The following is a 24,755-nucleotide window of genomic DNA, read 5'->3' as shown; positions in this document are numbered from 1 at the left end:
GTGAGTGTGGTCGCTCACGCAATCCTTTCTCTATTACAAATATATTACTGTCTCTATTTCAAGTACTACAAAATTTGCAATATTTTACTGTTAAAATTTCAACAGTCTACCTGTTAACTTACAAAAACGGATGCAACCGGGTTTTTTTTCGTGCGCGCACGCGCGTTCATGTCGTCAGTTCTCTATATTGTGGTTGTGGTCACTCTTCACTTGGAATTTTGAACACGAAAACACACACGTAATATAGGTCTACAGTACAGCATTGACGCATGCAAGATAATCTTTCAAATTAAAATTTTCATATTTATTTTAATGCATGTATGGAGTTGTACACACGATAAATATATTTTATAAACAAACCATTAAAATTAAAATTATTACCGTTAACTATAAAGTAACCAATAACACTTGAGAAACAGTTACGGTAATTCTTACGGTGATTGTTTCTCAATTTAGATTGTCGTTTCTTTCAGTGGGCAGAACAGGCTATTTCACGGTGGGCAAAAGCCCCATTCGTCCCTGGATACGAATGCAGGTTCAGGAATAAACTTTCATACGATAAATAAATATACTTTACTATCGCAGGAAAAAGATAATCATATTTCCCGCCCTTTTTACAAGAGCTGGAGTATCGCGAACAATCCACATGCGAATGGCAACCGCTCACAGCACGCTCAAGGATTAGATAGCGACTGGTTTCGATTTCCCAGGAGTTCGGGAGCAAACAAGATCGGCTGTAAGCAAATTTGCTCTCTGTTTCTCCGTTATCCCAAAGTGATGGATCAATTACGTTTCTATCCGCCAGGAGGACGCCACATTGGCCGATGATGGAACATTGGTCCACGTGACTTCCTTGTCGCACAATCAAGGAAGTAGTTTAATCTATTTCATATCCTTTAGTTAAATCGGTTAACTGTATTAGTTTTCTTCCAGCTTGTAGACAAGAGGTCCCTGATTTAATTCTACGTGCAGGCACATTACCATTTTTGCGTTATTCTCGCGTATTACCGATTTTTGCTCCTTCATCAATTTCAAAACGCCCGTGCCCATACCTTTAGCCACGTGTCACTAGTACCCATCATCATCTTGAAGATATGAATTTGATGCAATTTTTAAATAAATAGTTGCATTCGGAGCAAGCAAGAAACTTTTAGGTCTATTTCTTTGCAAATAGACAATAATATGTATTCAATAGGGCATTATCATGTTTACTCTTGTCCACCTTTCATCTTCTTTTCGTTCCCGGAAAGACGGCCTTGGCCCCTCGTACAGTGGGATCTACTAGTATTGCTTGGCAAATTGTCCACCACTATTTTCATTAATTTTCACTTACATCATATGTGTTTTTAAGCGATGGAGTTTTATGTACATGGTGGTGCAGAAGTTCTCAACAGCATGTTTTGAGTTTTCTTTTATTTCTTAAAGCTCTTAAAATACAATCACTGTAAAATTTCACCAAAACGTTCACTGGAATCAATTTGTGTGTTTAATGGAAATACAATAACTGTAATATGTGGCCATGTGCTAACTGAAATCAATTTATGTGTTTAATTGAAATACAATAACTGTAATATGTGGCCATGTTCTAACTGAAATCAATTTATGTGTTTAATTGAAATACAATAACTGTAAAATTTGGTCAAACTCTTCACTCGAAACAGTTCGTGTGTTTAATCGAAATACAATAACTGTAAAATGTGACCAAAATATCGTATGTTTAATCGAAATACAATAACTGTAGAATTTGACCAAACTCTTCACTCGAATAAACTTGTGTGTCATCGAAATACAAGAACTGTAAAATTTTGTGAAATTGTTCACTGAAATCTATTTGTGTGAAATATTGATCAGCGCCAAAAACATGCATTTATGCAAAAAATGAACCGCGACAATAACTATAATACAGAGCAGGGGACGGTGGGATCAAGAGGGGCGGTAGCCCGAAAAGTAAAATGCTCTGGATCTACTGATCCAGAACATACACGAACACCATCAATTCGTGCAGATACAAGAGCGAACCCATCTCGAGTCGGAGAAGCACCGCTGCTGGCGCAACGCGATTTTATTGTGATGGAAATGCCGCTGCTGATTGGTCAATTGTAATTGAGTTAGGATGTGAACAAATGACCGCGGGGCAGCTCATTGATATGACAACAGGGCGTTGCAGTCGACTGCTCAACAAAGCGATATTGTTTCGCCCAGGCTATATTCACCGCTTTTCACCCCCCGCCATGCTCCGTGTGTCCATTGTGGAATTGGCCAGGGCAATACATATATCCTGGATACATTTGCCAGTGTCCCACGCCACTGGGACGTAACCGAGTGCTCTTAATAAAGGACTATTGCATTAGTCAATGACAAGAGGAGGCAGGCTTGATGTACAAGCCATTTTGGTGCGGTGGATTCCTCTCCTTTTTTTACAATAAAAAAACTGACAAAAAAAGGGGCACTGGAAAGTTTTTGCTCGTGAAACAATGAGAAAAACAATACCTGTAGAGCATCGGACATGGTGCATTTAACAGCTGTACTGATTTGATTTCGTTGTGCGAGCTGTAAATGCCATCAAACCAGGTGAACGTGCAGGGAAGAAAAGTCTTGCGTTTCACAGTTACATGGCGTCACTCAAAGCTGGTACGCGGACTGTGCTAAAATGGCTCCGTAATGATCCTTTTCATCTCATATTGCGTTGGTGACCCGTACGCAAACTGGACGTTTGCCGTTTTATTTGCATGAATGGGAACGCACAATATGCGTGCGCGAAAGTAATTCTCGTACACGTGTAGGAAACTCTTCGATAATCAAGGGGTGTGGTGTTCGATTTCCGGTGAGAACCACACTGTAGGTTCAGTCCCGAATGGCTTGTTTGAACACAGTCCCAAATTACCGGTAATATACAGGGGCTCTCAACAGACACCTGATATAGCTGGACAATCTTAGTTTAACTGCTGGACCAAGTTATAACAGTTGGTTATGATTTTTGCCATATTACAAATACTTCGGTTTTCCACTCTGTAGCTCTTTTTCAAAGGAATCCCCCCCCCCTTTGGCAGATGGAGGCCTCTCCCAAGTCCCTCCTAAATCAACGCTTTTCTGAGCCTAAAAGCCTTAAAACACTTTTTGCGCAACGTATGAAGCAGAACAACAAGAGCTTACGCAGAAAAAAAGAAATATTTCTTTTTTTATCTTTGTAAACTTATTTATCATTTTGGTTATTCGAATTTGTTTATCTAACTCACTAATAGCAAATCGTGGCAAATAATAATAATTTTATTTTACCAAACATTTCCATTATTCTGCAAACGAGGCATCCTCATCGTCTTATGAAAACTGAGATGCAAGCGTCCTGCTGAAATACTATACGCGAAAAGACAGCATTGGATGAAATGAATACAATATAGTAATTGCATTCTCCAATGGGCTTAATTTCATTCCGAATGAAAATCTTAATAAACTTGGTTCGTCTCCAAGAGGATTTCTGTCCCATGCCCCGTCTGTCTCTGAGGAGCATTACGTCTGGCCAACCTGACAGCTCTCTTACGCTTACTGTCAGCGATTGCCTTGCGTGGGAACCGCGTCTTCTGAAATTCAAGCCGAAATGCCCTCCGGCACATATCTTTAGGTTTCTTATTGCAATTTCCTTCTCAAGCTTCAGTCCCCGGGTCAAACCTCAGAAGTGCTGAGGGCAGATCAGGGTCTAGGTAGAGGTCGGAGTGGCCTTAGCCTCCCTGCCCCCACTGCACCAGTGGCCTCGAAAATGTCCTACCGCAATGTCACTTCATGTTATTTCTAAGATATCTAATGAAGCGTAAAATTCTTTGTCGTCTGATGCAGAAGAATGCTATTCCCCGCCCACAGCAAGTACGAAGTTGATGTAAGCAAAGCCACGTGACCTGTTCAGGGACTGCGAACCGAATTTGAACTCGAACTGAAACATGCTCCAGTTCGACTTATAGTTCGCACTCGAACCTGAACTGAAATGTTTCGCTACATTCTGGTGCACCATAACCCTCCGTGTACTTTCAGTTTCAGTTCAGTTCCGGAATGAAACTTCATTGTGAACACTTTTGGTTCGCACCCGAACCTGAACTGAAATGTTTCACTACATTCTGGTGCACCATAACCGTCCGTGTACTTTCAGTTTCAGTTCAGTTCCGGAATGAAACCTCGTTGTGAACATTTCCGGTGCGCACCCCACCCGAACCTGAACTGAAATGTTTCGCTACATTCTGGTGCACCATAACCCTCCGTGTACTTTCAGTTTAAGTTTTGTTTCGGAATAAAACTTCGTAGTGAACAATTTGGTATTTTGGGGGCTGCCAGGTTCGAATATTTGGAAATAGATAAGATCCGAAATGCCATTAAGGCAGTGTTTCTCAATTTTTTTGCCTGAGAGTCCCCCTTGACATAATTGAATATTTCTGTGTACCCCCTGAATTCTCAATATTTTATATACTTAAAAATTGTATGAAATAAGTGTGAAAAATGACACCAAACACGAACTCATTGCTTCCAATACGCTACATAATAATATGGATACGTAGTTATTACTTCTGAGTGGCAATATGTTTGTAATTCGTATATCTTGGTCGTGTTTGGTGTCATTTTTCATATTTTATAGCCCAGATTTCAATTATAACAAAATAAATGTAATATTGTTACAACATAAAAAAATAACATTGTTGATTCAAATAGTCAGTAGGTGACTCACTAGTCACTACGTCCGTCCCGTCCAGTTTCTATTGCGTCACCACCTCTAGGAAGGGAACAGGAAGTATGTATTTTCCAACAGTGCCTTACATCGCATTGCATTCCCGTTCCCAACCAATCACGGGGCCCCCTACCCGACTGCCATGCCATCAAACTGTTTAAATCCAGGTACTATAAATAACCCTGTTCATACAAGATATTAATCAAATCCACATTGGAATCGTGTTTTTCACCACAGCTGCAGCGCAATTCAAGAAACAATTCTCATATTGGCATTGTCCAAGAGTGGTGGTCATTGGTTCTGCGGTCACGAAAGAAGTTTGATCGACACACTGTCGGCTTAAACCACAATACATTTTCTTTCAATGGGTAACTGGGGAAGGCAAGTGCAAGGCGCATTTTTCCCACTTTTCATTGTGGTTACTCTTGGGAGGGCGCATTTTTCCCACATTTATTGCAAGAGCGCACTTTTCCCGGGCGCATTTTTCCCGACACCGGTGGTTTTGGCTGCACAAACCACCCAGGTAGGCGTGGAGCGGTTGTTCTCAAGTGTGAAGTTTGTAATGTCAGATTTGAGGTACAACTTTTCCTCTCCAACACTTGATGATCTCATGGTCTTGCGGACGAATGCTTTATTCCAAAAGCGTTCTGATCAGCACTTGCCAGCCTTAAACCAAGATGAAAATTCTTTCAGTTCCTCTATTAGCTCCAGTAGTGTTTACGAGTTCGTCGAGGAGGAAGGTGAATAGTCATTGTCTTTCATGCTCACATATTTGCTGTCGTTTTTCATAATTCTCGTTTGGAAAGACATTTAAAAGATTAACATTGTAAGATTTATGTATGACCTAATTTCCTTTCTTATTCAAAATTTAAATAATAGCTGTTAAAGTGCAAATACTATGTTACATTGTCACGGGCTGCTAATTTAATAAATAACCTAATTAACTCAACTAACTCAACTGAGCTGAGCTTAGCAACGCAACAACGAAGAATCTCTCGCCTCACCTGCTGGGCGAATTAAACATTACATGAAATATAATACGGTCAGGATAAGTGCCTAACAGTCGGTGTTACCAAGAATAAACCTAGGAGGATTTGATTTTAAATACCTGAAATGACGTTACATAATACTACGGTGTTTCTGAATATACACATATATTAAAGCACAGATAAATACACATTACATCTTGCCCTCTTTCACTCGATCTCACATTCATACTCTCATTCCATGGCATATGGCGACAATATGACAATTACAAAGGTTAGATTAATTACTACTTTGACCATACTCTTGCTATGCCTTGGCTACATTGCCTTTTACAATTTACCGTTTAGGATTTTAAGTATAAAGTGAATAATTGTTCCTTGTGCGAACCCCTTCTATCTTTTCTGAAGGTATAAATATATTCAATGAACTATTGTTTGCTGTTAACATAAACTCTCATCTTTAAATTGATTACTCCGTCGGAATACCGATGCCTAGGGATGCCATAGCACTGATTTAAGTTATGCAATGATTTGATTCACGCAGATTCGCGGTAGATAGTCGTCATCTTTCTCACACACGCACATGGTTGGATCTTACCTTAGCTGCATTCCCTCTGACCTGGGTTGGGTGAAAGTGGTCCTACAGTTTTGGAAGACATCTGCACTCCAGGGTTGCACTTCGCGGTTATCCTGGTTGGCGAAAGTGGATCAGTCGGAAGCTCCATCTGGCCTCATCGGATCCTGGCTTCACTCGTTCACTGTCGACTCCATACGACAACTTGCGCAATAATAGGTCAGTTCTTCGCGGTCACTCGTAAGTACGGATACGTGACTTGGGCGATGAGTCAAACATACGCGATGAGCCATTCGCGGTTTCACATGGATATCAAATATTATTAACTTTCACTACTTTGGACGTTGTTTCGGACGATTGACACGGGTGGACGTGTCTGGCGTTATTCTCACATAACCACACGTATGTGCACGGATGCGTTGACGGCAAGGGGAGTAACGACCCCCTGGTTCTATTCTGCTCTACTCCATGGCTCTGAAACACTCACTCGAGGAAAAACAAATCCAGACCTCGAGTCTGCTTGCAACTCGCAGCTCGGTCGCGCGTAGCTCACACTCCGGTGGCGATTGTAGGCAAAACTGTGCAAAACTGTTTCAAATCATCCCTTTTATTCCAGATTTGAACGTAGTGACGCGCTACCCTCTATGATCAGGTGCTTGTTTATTGTTTCTGGTGCTTTGACCGTTGTCCTCCTATCCTGGTCAATGCTCACTCCGGTCCTTAACCTTTGGTAGCAGCCCCTCGCGCAGAGATTAGGCTAACTCTTCCTCCATTGTAGTCAGTCACGAAAAGCAAAGGCATCTCAGTAGGGTAGCTTCTCCCTTTCAATTCAGCGATGAATCTTTAATAATTCATAACTCCCGTAGTTCTGTTCTGATTAGGCTCAAATCTTGGAATCAGTACTTTCATGATGTGGTCTTCCGCTGGTTGAAATCTCATCAAATTCGGTCCATTGGTTTAGAAGTTGCATTTTTCTTGTTATTCCCATAAGAATGCATGTAAATCCGAATTCGGGCGAAAAACGGTGGTTGAGCAAGCTAGTGTTGGCTAAGGCAGTTCGCTAGACACCTGTATTCGCGACGGATATTAAAATTACCAATTGTAATTAATTCCTACTACCGGGCAATTAGATTAATTACTTGTCACTCAATATTTGACCGTTATAACATTCCCCTCCTTTTAATTATGAATTTTTTTCAGAGCGAACTTGCGAGTGACAGGAAAAAATTCATACCACATATCAATGATATTTGTTAGTGATCGCACACTTAGGCGTCTGAATAGGGACTCGAACCCTGGACTGTATAACTTTTAACTCAACCTTAGAATGAAGTTATACTTTCTGCAATTGTACTATAATTATGAAAATATAAACGAATATGATAAAGTATACAAGAATACAATATAAAGTACATTTTGACATCAAAATCTCAATGCATATTACCACATATATACTAACTTTGGATACACCCTGTAGTTTTATACATAATAAGTGAATACTGAATAATAAGCTAAATAAGATATAAGTAAATATTTGATTTGCAATTTGTTCCCTCTCACACATATGTTTGCATACTTCTTGCATTAATTATAAGAAAGGTCTACATTTTTTGCCTTTTAATATAAAAAAAATAATCTCTAATTTTCCTATTGTTTACTTTACAATCGGGGTGGCTCTAGTGCGATATTTTCTTCAGTGTCTCCTTTGACATGAGCCGGACTGACAAAGGAGTCTTCTAGTCTCCCGTCGGGCCTTGAATATCGGTTATCTGCTCCAGAGATCGCTGTTCTTGCCTCAGTCCACTTCGTCTAGGTTGGTAATCTGGGGAGCGTGGGTCCAAGTTACGGCTAGTAGACGGTCTATTCCAGTCGGGAAAATTAGCACCAGTCTGTGGGGACTCGACTGTTCTAACCGCATTCACAGCACGATTCCTCTCAACTTGACTCGGGTTGTTTTGACCTCTGCAGTGTTGCCATCTCGCGTTTTCTCCATCCCTATCGTCTCTGAAGTGTTGTTGTTGTGGGCGGTGATTGCTGTACTGGCCTCGCTGGGGATAAGGTTCTCTATGGTTCCTCCCAGAGTTCTGTCTCCGACTATAGTTTGTTGCCAAGTTTACTTTCGGGAATCCCCCTTGCCTTCCTTCATACTTTCTTCTGTGATTCTTGTTTTCCCAGGATGCTCGTTTTTCTTGCTCCAGCGCGTCCAAATCACAAAGAATCATCGACATCGTGTCCAGGTTGGAAAGTGCATCTCCGGTTAGGTGACGTTGCACATAATGCGGAAACATCGCACGTATTGCGGCTAACATTTCAACTGGCTCAATTCCGGGCTTCAGGGCGTGGAAATCACTCACTCGCTGCCAAAAGAATTGTTTATAGGTGATTTTCTGGCTCTCATCAAACCTGCGATTTCTAAGCAAAGTGATTTTGCGTTCTACTAGCTGGCGACCTTGAAATTGTTGCAGAAATGCTTGTTCAAACTCTTCAAAGCTATTAAATAGTGGATTCCGCTGCTCTAGCCAGATCCTTGCACTCCCTTTGAGTAATTTTCGCATTAGCCTCAAGTAGTCTGGGCTATCGACTCCGTACAACAAACAATCTTCCTTGAAGTCCCGTATGAACATTGACGGTAAAGCCTCGTCGTGATCGGGGTCGTACGTTTGAAAATTATCCATTCCGACTTTTGAGAAGATTCCGCGAGTATTCGACTCCGGGTTGGACACACTGCGTGTCTCCTGCTGGGCGAAAGCGTTCAAGCTCGGCGAGCTCCCGCTCCGGCCGATGACATCACGCGCTGCTTGGCGATCCAAGGAAGTTGGTGCTGATTGACAGGTCAGCTGGTTGGTCACGTCTGCTGCGACGAGCAAAGGAGTTGGGTTCACATCCCTGGACGTTGCCTCCAATCGGCGAATCTCTTCGTCCTCATTTCTTCTCCGTTGCGTGATTTGGAAATCCTTCATTTGGTCAATTTTGGATAGCAGCACTTGGAAACGGCGGTCCAATCTTTCTTCTCTTTCTCTCCTTTCGGCAGCCTCTGTCTTCCGCCTTTCTTCTTCTTCTCTCTTCCTCTTCTGTTCTCTTTCTTCATCTCTGGCTTGGATATAGCTGATTAGCTGAGAGAACATGGCCTGCACGTCCATCTTCTCTGGAACTGGCAACCCTGTTGCCGACTGATCTTTCCCTAGATCCTTATCAACGTTTCCGGCTGACGAAGCGCCTGCATCTGTAGAATTCTCAGCCCCTGGGCGGTCCATGGTATTGTTCGTTAACCTCGGGCGGAGACGAGTAGTTCTTTGCATGCCAATCTTCTTCTTCTTCTTCTCGTGGCTGGCTATCGCCGAAGGAAAAAGATATCAAAATTCTTTTCCTGGTTTCTGGTTTCAGATCCCGGGGATCGCACCCCTCACCTGCTTCCGTGTCATAACGCGTGTCCTTTTGTCCTTTATCGTCCGAAGTTAATAACGCCCATTGTTAATAAAATAATAAAATCCTCTAATAATTCTGCTATGGAAAAATGCTATAGTCGCGACAAAGTATTTCACTATTACACCATAAAAAACACACAAAATGGTTCTAGCTACACATCGATTGTATATTCAGTTAATTAAAATCACCGTACAAATTACACATTAATACTTTAAATGAACACGTCTTTATAGATTCTTATCAGGATTTTCAGTTACAGGTTGCAATTATTTAATTTTCAACAAAAAAAATCTCAGTTCCCCCTTAGCGTTAAATTCTGGTACCCTGTCGTAGACATTCGTAGGCTGAAAACTCTCTTTAACAACAAGTATTAAATCCCCTTGGGTAATAGACATAACTGATTGTTAACCATTACAATCAAACTTCATAAAAATTCACATTGAGTAGATAAGCAACTAATTAGAATACTCGTGACCTCCAGGTTCCTTACTAGCCTGCCTGTAACATCGTTCTACGAGCCTAATTCCTATTTGCTTCCTATTTGCCTACTCTTCTATTTGCCTATTCGTCGATTATTCGGGCCTACTTTTTACACCCCTACTTGTCTATTCACATACTCGTCGATTATTCGGCGTACTTTTTTACTTGCCTACTCGTCGCTTGTTTGGGCAACTTTTATATGCCTACATATTTATTCGCCTACTCGTCGATTGTTCGGGCGCCATATTTTGTCACGGGCTGCTAATTTAATAAATAACCTAATTAACTCAACTAACTCAACTGAGCTGAGCTTAGCAACGCAACAACGAAGAATCTCTCGCCTCACCTGCTGGGCGAATTAAACATTACATGAAATATAATACGGTCAGGATAAGTGCCTAACAGTCGGTGTTACCAAGAATAAACCTAGGAGGATTTGATTTTAAATACCTGAAATGACGTTACATAATACTACGGTGTTTCTGAATATACACATATATTAAAGCACAGATAAATACACATTACATCTTGCCCTCTTTCACTCGATCTCACATTCATACTCTCATTCCATGGCATATGGCGACAATATGACAATTACAAAGGTTAGATTAATTACTACTTTGACCATACTCTTGCTATGCCTTGGCTACATTGCCTTTTACAATTTACCGTTTAGGATTTTAAGTATAAAGTGAATAATTGTTCCTTGTGCGAACCCCTTCTATCTTTTCTGAAGGTATAAATATATTCAATGAACTATTGTTTGCTGTTAACATAAACTCTCATCTTTAAATTGATTACTCCGTCGGAATACCGATGCCTAGGGATGCCATAGCACTGATTTAAGTTATGCAATGATTTGATTCACGCAGATTCGCGGTAGATAGTCGTCATCTTTCTCACACACGCACATGGTTGGATCTTACCTTAGCTGCATTCCCTCTGACCTGGGTTGGGTGAAAGTGGTCCTACAGTTTTGGAAGACATCTGCACTCCAGGGTTGCACTTCGCGGTTATCCTGGTTGGCGAAAGTGGATCAGTCGGAAGCTCCATCTGGCCTCATCGGATCCTGGCTTCACTCGTTCACTGTCGACTCCATACGACAACTTGCGCAATAATAGGTCAGTTCTTCGCGGTCACTCGTAAGTACGGATACGTGACTTGGGCGATGAGTCAAACATACGCGATGAGCCATTCGCGGTTTCACATGGATATCAAATATTATTAACTTTCACTACTTTGGACGTTGTTTCGGACGATTGACACGGGTGGACGTGTCTGGCGTTATTCTCACATAACCACACGTATGTGCACGGATGCGTTGACGGCAAGGGGAGTAACGACCCCCTGGTTCTATTCTGCTCTACTCCATGGCTCTGAAACACTCACTCGAGGAAAAACAAATCCAGACCTCGAGTCTGCTTGCAACTCGCAGCTCGGTCGCGCGTAGCTCACACTCCGGTGGCGATTGTAGGCAAAACTGTGCAAAACTGTTTCAAATCATCCCTTTTATTCCAGATTTGAACGTAGTGACGCGCTACCCTCTATGATCAGGTGCTTGTTTATTGTTTCTGGTGCTTTGACCGTTGTCCTCCTATCCTGGTCAATGCTCACTCCGGTCCTTAACCTTTGGTAGCAGCCCCTCGCGCAGAGATTAGGCTAACTCTTCCTCCATTGTAGTCAGTCACGAAAAGCAAAGGCATCTCAGTAGGGTAGCTTCTCCCTTTCAATTCAGCGATGAATCTTTAATAATTCATAACTCCCGTAGTTCTGTTCTGATTAGGCTCAAATCTTGGAATCAGTACTTTCATGATGTGGTCTTCCGCTGGTTGAAATCTCATCAAATTCGGTCCATTGGTTTAGAAGTTGCATTTTTCTTGTTATTCCCATAAGAATGCATGTAAATCCGAATTCGGGCGAAAAACGGTGGTTGAGCAAGCTAGTGTTGGCTAAGGCAGTTCGCTAGACACCTGTATTCGCGACGGATATTAAAATTACCAATTGTAATTAATTCCTACTACCGGGCAATTAGATTAATTACTTGTCACTCAATATTTGACCGTTATAACATACGAGGAGGAGGAACTCGTACTACAAAATTATGACATGTATCATTTACAATCAACCAAAGTTTGTGAAGCATATTTCTTTAATCCATGGTTATTTGTAGGTGTGAAAATATCCATCGAGGATAGATGCTTATTGCTTTTTTCATAAATTAACAGTTCATACACTATTTTATTTTAATTTTCTATTTTCAGGAATTCAGAAAAACCAAAAAAAAAATGTAATTACATACAAAAGAGTAAATGCCATTTTCCATGAATTGGAAAATTTGCTGCCATAGGAAAATCTAATGTGTATTAATCTTATTGATGTAGTTTTGCACGAAAATGGACACACTTATGAAGCTAGCCACAGCTCACATAGAATTGTATCTGTTTTATTAACTACAATTTGGTTGCTGTACTATGATGATATACGCTACTTTCATAAATGTATTTGTTTAATTACAATTTGGTTACTGTACTGTGATGTCATACGCTACTTTCAGAAATGTATGTTTGATTAACTACAATTTGGTTACTGTAATGAAGATACGTAATTTTTTTCACAGTTAATTTTCATCCCATTGTTTGATGCCATTTTGAACTGAATCAACTTAGGTAAAATTGACACGGCGGATTCATATAAACTTTTCGTTTTCATTTCACAGATAATTACAAAAAAGTACAATTGTCAGTACAATGTGAGATACAGTTCTTAAATGTAAAAAATGTAAAAGTTACTAAGTATTTTTCTCGATCTCAAACATAGCAAAACGCGCCCCGATCCTTAACATTTGGGTCTGGAAACGGTTTAAGTTCGAGAACTGAAACGTAACTGAAAACTTTCATTCCAGGCCAAACTGGAAGTGAAAGTTCAGACCATCCAATTACAGTTCGGGTAGATATACTCCGGTTTCGTTCCAATTTTAGTTCGAGAACTAAAAATGAACAGAAGGGTTTAATTCCGGGCGGAACTAGAAGTACAACCTCAGATCATTCTAGTTACGGTTCGGATAGATATGCTCCGGTTTCATTCCAGTTTCAGTTCGAGAACTGAAAGTGAACCGAAAGGTTTCATTCCGGGCCGAACTGAAACTAAAACCCCAGATCATTCCAGTTCTGGTTCGGACATATATATTCCGGTTTCATTCCAGTTTCAGTTCGAGAACTGAAAGTGAACCGAAAGGTTTCATTCCGGGCCGAACTGAAACTAAAACCCCAGATCATTCCAGTTCTGATTCGGACATATATATTCCGGTTTCATTCCAGTTTCAGTTCGAGAACTGAAAGTGAACCGAAAGGTTTTATTCCGGGCTGAACTGAAACTAAAACCCCAGATCATTCCAGTTCTGGTTCGGACATATATACTCCGGTTTCATTCCAGTTTCAGTTCGAGAACTGAAAGTGAACCGAAAGGTTTCATTCCGGGCCGAACTGAAACTAAAACCCCAGATCATTCCAGTTCTGATTCGGACATATATATTCCGGTTTCATTCCAGTTTCAGTTCGAGAACTGAAAGTGAACCGAATGGTTTCATTCCGTGCCGAACTGGACGTAAAACATCAGATCATTCCAGTTCTGGTTCGGACATATATACTCCGGTTTCATTCCAGTTTCAGTTCGAGAACTGAAAGTGAACCGAAAGGTTTCATTCCGGGCCGAACTGAAACTAAAACCCCAGATCATTCCAGTTCTGGTTCGGACATATATATTCCGGTTTCATTCCAGTTTCAGTTCGAGAACTGAAAGTGAACCGAAAGGTTTCATTCCGGGCCGAACTGAAACTAAAACCCCAGATCATTCCAGTTCTGATTCGGACATATATATTCCGGTTTCATTCCAGTTTCAGTTCGAGAACTGAAAGTGAACCGAAAGGTTTTATTCCGGGCTGAACTGAAACTAAAACCCCAGATCATTCCAGTTCTGGTTCGGACATATATACTCCGGTTTCATTCCAGTTTCAGTTCGAGAACTGAAAGTGAACCGAAAGGTTTCATTCCGGGCCGAACTGAAACTAAAACCCCAGATCATTCCAGTTCTGGTTCGGACATATATATTCCGGTTTCATTCCAGTTTCAGTTCGAGAACTGAAAGTGAACCGAATGGTTTTATTCCGGGCTGAACTGAAACTATAACCTCAGATCATTCCAGTTACGGTTCGGACATATATATTCCGGTTCCATTCCAGTTTCAGTTCGAGAACTGAAAATGAACCGAATGGTTTCATTCCGTGCCGAACTGGACGTAAAACATCAGATCATTCCAGTTCTGGTTCGGACATATATACTCCGGTTTCATTCCAGTTTCAGTTCGAGAACTGAAAGTGAACCGCAATGTTTCATTCCGAGCCGAACTGAAACTGAAACTGAAAGTAGGTTTCAACTGCAGTCCCTGGACCTGTTAGAGATAATACAGTCCATTTGTGTTAGAAGAGACCATGGACGAAAATGCGCATGCGCTGACTGGAGGAGTTTACTTCCAATATAGGGGTGGGACGGAGAAGGGAAACAGATTTCGCGAAAATCGTCCGTTACAGAAACAACACTGAAGCTGCAAAAACATAGTAACATCGTCGGCAAAATAAGACAAGAGCTGATGCTACAAGTTGTAAAAGCAATCACAACACACCTGTCTTTTGGAAGGACCATGTATATTGTACAGTCACGGCAATAAAAATGGGACACCTAGATCCTGAAATATTGGTTTCCCTGCAATGTGTGTTGCCTAATTCTACGGCGATGGGCCAATTTCAATAGGAAGTTCTGGGATCGACTTACAGTTAAGCAATACACATAACGCATATTGCTGGGAAGTCAGCATTTCAGGATGTAGGTGCTCCATTTTCATTGATGACGACATTTCCATACTAGACCGAAAGGAAAGAGACTGGCATTTACATATCGTGACGAGACCGAGAACGAGACTGGAATTTACATGTCGTGACTAGAACCAGAACGAGACTGGAATTTACACATCAATACGAAAACGAGAACGAGATTGCAATTTACAAGCCATGACTAGAACCAGAACGAGACTCGAATTTACACATCGAGTCGTGACCGAGAACAAGGCTGGAATTTACATGTCATGACTAGAACCAGAACGAGACTGGAATTTACACATCAATACGAAAACGAGAACGAGACTGGAATTTACAAGCCATGACTAGAACCAGAACGAGACTCGAATTTACACATCAAGACGAGACCGAGAATAAGACTGGAATTTACCAATCGAGACGAGACTGGAATTTACATATCGGGACGAGACCAAAAACGAGACGGGAATTTACATATCGTAGCTAGACAGATAGCGAGATTGGGATGTACACATCGAGACGAGACCGAGAAAGATACTACTAATTACATATCGAGACGAGACTGAGAACGAGACTGGATGTTAAATGCCGAGACGAGATAGGTACGATACTGGAAATTACATATTCAGACGAGAACTTAGAACGATAGTCGAATTTACATATCAAGACGATACACCGCGAACATGACTGGCATTTACATATGGGTACGAAACCGAGAACATGACTGTAATTTACATATCGAGACGAAAACGAGACTGAAATTGAGACGAGATTATGCAAGGCCTCGTTTTGTCCCGGCACTATCTTTAATCGCAGCGAAAAAATAGGTGGAGACGGTGTTCCGTAATACCCGCCCTTCCATTATACCCGCTCCTCCCCCGCTGAAGACATTCTGTAAATGGGGGAGGGTAAAAAAGCCAGGAACTTGCATGCGCCGGAAGGGAAATTCCCTGGGGCCAGCGGGAAATCCGCATCAGCCAAAGCCAAGCCCTGGAGACTGGAAATCTGGACAACGGCGGAGGTTTCCAGGGGTCTTTACGGAGCGTGCGCACACTACCGCATCCGCTCAAATTACCTGTTGTTTGCTCAAAACTTGCACAGCGTACCAATGCATGTATATATATTATTAGCGACATGCGGTGGATATCTGTCATTATTTTTTTAAAATTACCCTCTTTGCGTCAACAAATCCTGCTGCATGCGAGCATGCATGTGCGTGTGTACGTTCGTGGTCATTATATAAACACAACGCAGCAAGTAAACAGCCTGCTCGAATGTGAGCAAATAAATGCTCCAACGGGGAAGGTTATGGGCAGATGAAAATATAAGTTTTTCCTTTGTAAAAACAATATCATTGTTGGCAGTGGCGCAGGAACAGGGATATATTGTATCCCGTAAAAATTTTACGATGATGTCCGAATTTGTTTGAAAGCTGATGAAATGCAAAAGTACATGCTCTCTAGCTTCAGTTTGTTCCGAAGTGACACTAGTATTGGAAACAAGTAGCAATGTTCGAAATGTGAACAGTGTTCTGCAAACAGATTTCGAAAATTTGACAAAAATCTTATATACAAGGGCCATTTTTCTTGTAGTGGCAACACTGTTGGTATCTTGTCAGTTGTCGCTGGGACAAAAGACGATCGGGTGTTGTTTAGTCTTGTACCACAGGTCGTGTGTAGGTGTTTGGTGCTGATTAGTACTGTTGTGTGGTAGTTAGAAGTCGTTAAAGACCTTGTGAATTTGCCGTGCATTCCTTCCACGTGCAACCTGAAATTTGATAAATATTCGCTGTTCTTCACGCGTGAACATTGTTCAGGGCGGTATTATACACACACTTCACTTTAATGTCTTCTAACTACCACACAACAGTACTATTTAGCCCCAAACACCTACACACGATCCGTAGTACTACAAGACTAAACAAGACCCGATCGTCTTTTGTCTCAGCGACAAATGACAAGCGTATACCAACAGTGTTGCCACTACAAGAAAAATTGCCCTCGTATATGAAAGGAAGGTCACGAATTCGATACCCGATGGAGGCACATAGTGGTTCCAATTCCACTTTCAACTGTAGGTCCAGTCCAGATTAGGCTGTCTGTGCATAAAGTGGAGTTAATTATTTTTGACTAATCGTATCTTTGAGAAGGATTTCCTCGATGACGTAGTGGTAACATCGTCGCCTTGTAATCAAGCGGTCCCGGGATCGATACGTGCTGGAGGCACATAGTGGTTCGGATTCGACTTTAAACTATAGGTCCAGTCCCCATTAGCCTATCTGTGCATAAAAGTGGACTTGAAACTCGTGCCGATTTAAAAAGTCCACTATTTCTAACGCGCTCGGCAACCGAGAAGCAGAATATACACTCGTATCTGACGTTCACCAATTTGGTTTAAATATGTGAGATGTAACTGAAAACGTTAAGAAAACACAAGAATCCAACAATCGTGGCGGAAAGCAATTGTAAAAATGAAAACAAGAAAAAGCAAATGTAGAGCCACACTGTGATTGGTACGTCTTCGCAGAAAAGCAAATTTCCCAGAAATGTTAATAGCGAATGTTGTGTTCGGGTAAGAGAACATTTTGTGTTACTCCAGGTAAAAGTACTGAGATGTTCCGTTCCTGAGGAATTGCGTTCCGCTTCTGCAACAATGCTGTACGCAGGTCTGGAGGGGAACGAGGAGGGAAATTCTGTCCTACAATGCGTCGCCTGAGCATTTCCCAAGCATATTCTATTGGGTTCAGATCGGGGAAAATCGACGGCCAGTCTATGCGCCGAGCGGGCCTCCACGATGGCGCAGTGGTAATTGTAATTCCCGAGTTCGATACCCGGTGGAGGCACATAGTGGTTCGGATACCACTTTAAACTGTAGGTCCAGTCACGATTAGCCTTTCTGTGCATAAAGTGAACTTAAAACACCAAATCAATCAAAAAGCAATCAATCAATCTATGCGCAGAATATGCTCTGATTCCAGGGGCTCACTGGATCTATGTGTACGTGCATTATCGTCCATAAACAGGAAAGCAAGTCCCATTGCACTCCCTGATTATGCATTATATCAGATTTCCTACCTAAGTAATTTTTTGGCCAAAGGGAAATTCCCGTACATATTTATGGCATTTGTGGATCTGGAGAAAGAGTGAATTGGATGATACTTGAAGAGATGCTGAAAGGATTGGTACGAGAGGAGACTCAACAAATAGTTTTTACTAGTCCAAACCTACTTAACACTCACTTTCAAAACCCCCAAAAAATGTGCAATGAGTTTCTGACTTGGTTGAAATTTCAGTCCCTGGAATTTCCCAGCGTAGAGAAAATTCCCTCCCTTCAATATATTCGGCTAACTGTAAAAACTGGAGGGGAATTACTTTGATAAGTATACCAAGGAAGATACTATCAAGAATGATCTTAAATAGAGTGAAGGATGTTGTAGAATCAAGATTGAGGATAGAACAAGCTGGTTTCCGCAGACAACGTAGTTGTGTCGATTTAATAAATACTCTAAGAATAATTCTGGAAGAAAACAGTGAATGGTAAGCCACCCTATATATCTTACATTAATCGATTTTGTAAAGGCTTTTGACTCACTAAATAGAAGAGTCATGTGGCAGACACTAGCAGACTATGGTATTCCAACGAAGATATTAAACGCAATGAAAGATATGTACGAAAGTTTCAGGTACAAAATCCTACATGAAGGAGAGCTTACAGAATACATAGATGTTACAAATGGAGTGAGACAGGGCTGCATTCTATCTCCGACAATATTTCTGCTAGTACCGTGCGTTCATTTCGATCTTCAGCCGAGAGATCGGGAGAAGCGTGGCGGGCGGCGCTGACGGAGATGCCGACATTTGCGGCCTGTAATGCCCGCTTATTTTTATGGACATATGCAGACATTTATATAAATATTGCAAAACGAGCACTAACCTGTGTTATAACACGCAAAAGTTCTTCTGTAATTCATCCAAGTTCTGCCCTTATATACACAAATAAATACGCTTTAGAAACGATGTTAAGAGCCACAGATAATAAAACATTTTAATCATAATTTTCACCAGTAACGTCCTGCTTAAGTTTATATCCTTGAAAGAGTTTTGTGTCGATGGGGATTGTTTGGAGGTTTCGAATGTGCAACACTGTATCAAGATTACGCTGCAGATGAAACCGTTAAAAGTCAATGATGTTCGTGAGCTTCCTTGCAATCCGATATCTCCGAGCTCGAGTTTTTTGTTCCTTCGCGACTAGATGAAGACAGAGCTGTGAATATAGTGGCGAGCAGATGCAAACAAAGAGCATGTTAATTTCGTACTGTGCGCAAGAGTGTTATTCTTGGTTACTTGCCGTTACTTGTTTGTGTTATTGCAGTGTGTATGTGTGTTGTGTCAGTGAGACGATTGGAATGCCAGCCTCAAGATTCACGTTAGAACAAAGCATTTTTTATGTATGACACTTACGTGAAAACAGACTCGTGTCGAGACGTGTGTAGGCAATTTGTACAGAAATTCCCAGGCGTGTCACCTCCACATAGAGATACGGTTAGACATCTTGTCGTTAAATTGCGAGAAACTGGATCGTTAAATTTTAAAACACCTAAACAAAAACGACTGATTCTCACCGAAGCAAAACTCGATGAAATTGGTGCAGCGTTAGAACGTTCTCCAAACAAACCTCGGCGCCGTGTTTCACAGGAGATGGGCGTGTCAAAATCATCAGCACATACAGCCACTGAGCTACTAAAATTAAAACCGTACTCTTATAACACAGGCTAGTGCTCGTTTTGCAATATTTATATAAATGTCTGCATATGTCCATAAAAATAAGCGGGCATTACAGGCCGCAAATGTCTGCATCTCCGCCAGCGCCGCCCGCCACGCTTCTCCCGATCTCTCGGCTGAAGATCGAAATGAATGCACGGTACTAGATGTAGATATGAAGAAAACGATGGGTTGCAGGAAAAGAGGAATACAATGGGGACTCAAAGATAGACTAAAAGATTTTGATTTTGCGGATGACATTTGCTTATTAGCTCGAAGACTTAGCGACCTGAAGGAGAAACTTAAAGGACTTCAGGAGGAAGCAAATATAGCAGGACTCACTATTAATGTGAACAAGACTAAAGAAATGTGAGTCAATGCAAGAGGAAAAGAAAAATTGAATGTTTGTCATGGGCTGGTTGAACAAACAGAGTCATTTACATACTTAGGAAGTGTCATAACAAAAGAAGAAGGTTCAGATGAAGACATACAAAATAGAATCAAGAAAGCCAATGTGGCATTTGTATCCCATTTGGAAAACCTGCAATGTTTCTAGAAGGACAAAAATAAGGATTTTCAATACAAATGTAAAATCAGTTTTACTGTATGCTTGGGAAACATGGAAAACCAAACAAGCTAACACGAAAAGGATACAAACCTTTCTTAATCGCTGTCTCGTATCCTCAATATAAAATGGCCAGAAATAATATCAAATGGAGAGAAACTAAACAACAGCCAATTGCAACCCAAATAAAAAGAAGAAAATGGAGTTGGTTAGGACATACCTTACGAAACCATCTGGAGCCTTAGACTGGAACCTCCAAGGAACCCGGAAAATTGGACGTCCGAAGAAGACATGGAAGAGAACAGTAGAAGAAGAAGCAGCCGAGAAAGGTAAAACATGGAGAGAGGTCAAGGAGTTGGCACGTTACAGAACCCAGTGGAGGCGTTTCACTGAAGCCCTATGCTCCTGATGGAGCAAAATAAATTAAGTAAGTCAAGTCCAAACCTACTTAACACTCACTTTCATCACCCAATATAAAATGTGCAATGAGTTTCTGACTTGGTTGAATTTTTCATTTCAATCCCTCTCTTCAATATATTCGGCTAAAGGGGATTCGGCGAAACGGGAATTACCTTTTCGCAGGAAATTTTGCTTAGGTGAGACATTCGGCGAAACGAGAATTACCTTTTCGCAGGAAACTTTGCTGAGGTGAGACATTCGGCGAAACGGGAATTACCTTTTCGCAGGAAACTTTGCTGAGGTGAGACATTCGGCGAAACGGGAATTACTTTTTTCGCCGGAAGTTTTGCTTAGGCGAAACTTTCGGCGAAACGGGAAAATATACATATGCAATACGTGGAAGCGGAACATTGTACCCTCTCTCCAAGATTAATAACCTTCCTGCATCCCTGGAAGAGTGTATTTAGCTGCTTACTTCTGGTACCATAATTTTATTACAATCGTGCACCAAGAATATGCAGACTCAGGTTGGAGAAGGGAGGAAATACGGTTTGAAAAAGAAACAAAACACGCGCGCAATGTTACGTACGGATATCCACGGTAGGAGCATTGACTTTTGCTCTCCCACAAATGATTCATAAATCCCGAACGTAAGTTTCGAATTTAATTAGTTCATATTCGCTTGCACTCCTCTAAAGCTTACCACCGGATACAAGCACCGCATACAGGGCGACGCGAGGCTAAACAGAGGAACCCATGCGATCACGTACAAAGCATGTGTTTTCAGTCCCAAAAACTAATCTCGGGCTATTTGCTCTTTTGTAGCCTGATGTTGACCCACTGTGCGCGGTTCGCTGAAGTGGGTACACCTTCATTACATGTAGGAAAACAAAATTGTTGATTATTCACAAACAAGACGAGGAGAGACCGAAGTAATAGCTATAACACATTCCCTCCCCCCTCTCTCTCGTGCGTACAGGGGAGAGAGACGCGTGCAAACAAAACGCGCAGCACACACGCATATTCATATGTGCCTGCTCGTCACTGTTAACCTAGCAGGCATAAGTTTATATATTTGCTCTGTACATAAACATGATTGAGTGGCGTGTATGGACAAAGAGTGTTTCTCATGTCAAATGCCTTCTATGATATTTGTTGGTCTGCTTGCGCGCCTTCCCCTACCCAGCATTTACTCATATATGCATGTGTATGAATGCGCATGTGTGTGTTTGTATTTATATGGGAATATGTGTGTGTATACGTATGTACACACATACATATGCATACGCGTGTATAGTTAAATTGAAAATAAGTTTTCTCGTGAAAATTAAGTCGACCTATGCGTGGCGCAGAAGGTTTACGATGAAGAGGGTAGGCGTGCTTCCTATTTTATTTTTTATTTACAATCTTTCATGACTTATGTTTACTAGTATAATGAAAAATGAAGAATAATAAAATAAAAATACGTGGTCACACCCCCTCCCTCCACACACCCACACACACACGTAAGTCGAAATTCCTCAAATCACAGTGATAAAAAGTTATACGATAGTGTATATCTAGGGTGTTAGGAAAAAATTACTTAAGTCAAAAAATGAAATTTTGCAGCAGGCAGTTTCTTTATGTTTATTATTTTAATAGGAAACATTACAGGCATGATATAGGCTACCAGTACATGTTGGGTCTTCATTACACAAGTCCAATATAACATTATACTTACATACAATATTTTCTTGAATTGATTCAGTGGGACTTAAATGAAAGCAATAGAGAATTGCAGTTTGTGACTTAAGTGCTTTTTCCCGAACACAATGATCGTGTAGTAATTGTTGGAAGAAGTACATATTTAAGATATAAGGAGTGTAACCAAAGGTGTGACTCACTATCGGGACCAAAACTGACGTCACATTCGATAGCTGACCAAACCCCCATTTAGAATTTTGAAACATTTAAACAGCAAAGAAGATGTTACCACTTATATGGCAATTTGAAGGGAGGATTATTTATATGTTTATATACCTTACAAGTGATTATTGGAGACATGTTATATGGAAACTGTAGTTGATATGTAATTGTATGTGTTATTTGCTGTCATTACGGGTTTGAAAATGTAGGTTGTAGGTATAATTGCATATGGTAAGACGGTGGAGGAGTCTGGAGGAGAGGTGTTTACTGAACGAACGGAACTGAACTGAACTGCACTGCATACTTGAGATACACTTTGTACCATTCACATACCTACATACATACATACACGTAGGGTCTATGTAAATTACAGTAAAAATAAATACCTAAAAGATACTAACCGTAACCTCAGTAATAACATCTTTTTGGCTCTCCCATTGCAGGTTCGCTTAACATTTACCGATCAAGCACGAATGCTGACGAAAGTAGCCGATGTGTTCTGCTGAAAATCATGAACTAACTATAGCTACACTGCATATGGCGACCTACTCACCTCTTTTCGGGATGTCCTCTCGGGTCACTTGGCCTGGTAGGACAGCGGCGGGGTTGGGCGGCAGACTGAGATGCGGCGTTGGGGTTGTACCGGGGTACCACGCCCACCCGGGTGCTTGTCCGTTGAACATCCGGAGTTTGTCATACACCGACTCGTTCTGGGCTGATGCCTGCTGTTCCTTTTGCGCCGCCAAGTTCCTCAATACTCGATTGATTGAAGATACCTGCAAATGAGAGAAGAAACACGTTTAAACTATTTGATTTGATCTGAAAGTTCTTCAGAAGCTAGCAACCACAACTTGCACCTAGCATGCTGAGGAAAATGCGATTTTTGAGATAATTTTATGAACCGAACCCAGGATCGAGAATCGAACCCAGGCTCCATTGCAACAATTTGAAATATCTAGTGGTCTAGTGGTTAGAGTAATAAGTTGAGGCACATATTTTTGGTAAATAAAAAAGCAAAATTTCGGTACAAAAACAGAGTCGATTTCGGGTTCAAAAGCGGTAAATGAAACAAAATTTCGGTGTTATAGCGGTGAATAATCACATCAAAAGTGCTATATAAAATGACATTTTGGTTTTAAAATTGTGAATATAATTCTAAATTTGATTTAAAAACTGCACTTACTACACAAAATAAACTTATGCCTTCTAATAGCACATTTATGAAGTTACCAGACCATTAAGTTTATTCCTGTGTAAAGGGGTCCATTTTTGCTTCTCAAATATTTACAGCAGAACTAATCAATTTTCCGTGAATTGCATAACTCGCAGGATATTTCAGACTTCAGAAAGTGTCGCGTCGCTATATAAACTTTAAATTTAGTGTTTAAGAGTATATTTCGAATATTGCAGTTCATTTCGCATTATTTCGTGACAAAACAGGGTAGGAAATGCACCTCACACCTTTCAGAAATATGAAAAATGAATATTACAGCATGTTATTTCATATTTTGTGTTTTCGTGAAAAACGGTATTTGCGTGCCTCTAGTAATAAGCTGCTAAACCGTCTGGGTTCATATCCTGTACAATACATGAGTTATTGGTCTATTAAACATTACTTATTGTGCCATTAAGCTAACCATGATGAGGACGAATATCAAAGGATAGTCGCGAAGGAAGAGACACCACAATAAAAACATGAATCAGGACATCCAATCATTTGTTTCGAATACATGTTGTACAGAATCCAAATTCGACACTCATCTGTAGGTCTATAGAACTATGCTTGGCCTCCACGATGGCGCAGTGGTAGCGTCGTTACCTTGTAATCAAGGGGACCCGGGTTCGATACCCGCTGGCACAGTGGTTCGAATTCCACTTTAAACTTCAGGTCCACTTTCGATTAGCTCTTCTACGCATAAAGTGGACATAGAACAACAATTGAAAATTCAAAAAAATACGTAGCATTTTACTGAACGGTTCTGTATCACTTGACTTGAGCAAAAGGTGAGATGAGAGGAACTGATGTGGTCCATTAATAGTTGGTAGGAGTCTGCTTCTCACGCGGAAGACCCGTACTCGATTCCC

At 41.0% G+C, this 24,755-nt stretch overlaps 1 protein-coding gene across 1 annotated transcript in view; it reads right to left on the bottom strand.

The window, feature by feature from the left end:
- Positions 1-24,755, bottom strand: part of toy (paired box 6 protein twin of eyeless) — a 140,586-nt gene that overhangs the window by 50,383 nt on the left and 65,448 nt on the right. Inside the window, exon 4 of the mRNA XM_083124604.1 lies at positions 23,224-23,446. Within this exon, the coding sequence (XP_082980730.1) occupies positions 23,224-23,446 (223 nt within the window). The remainder of the gene's footprint in view (positions 1-23,223; positions 23,447-24,755) is intronic.

Source organism: Lepisma saccharinum, chromosome 6 (assembly GCF_977018435.1).
Source record: "Lepisma saccharinum chromosome 6, izLepSacc3.1, whole genome shotgun sequence".
In the NCBI taxonomy this organism is placed as follows: Eukaryota; Metazoa; Arthropoda; class Insecta; order Zygentoma; family Lepismatidae; genus Lepisma; species Lepisma saccharinum.
The sequence above is the reverse complement of the archived record's forward strand: the minus strand, read 5'-3'. Positions and strand labels throughout refer to the sequence as shown.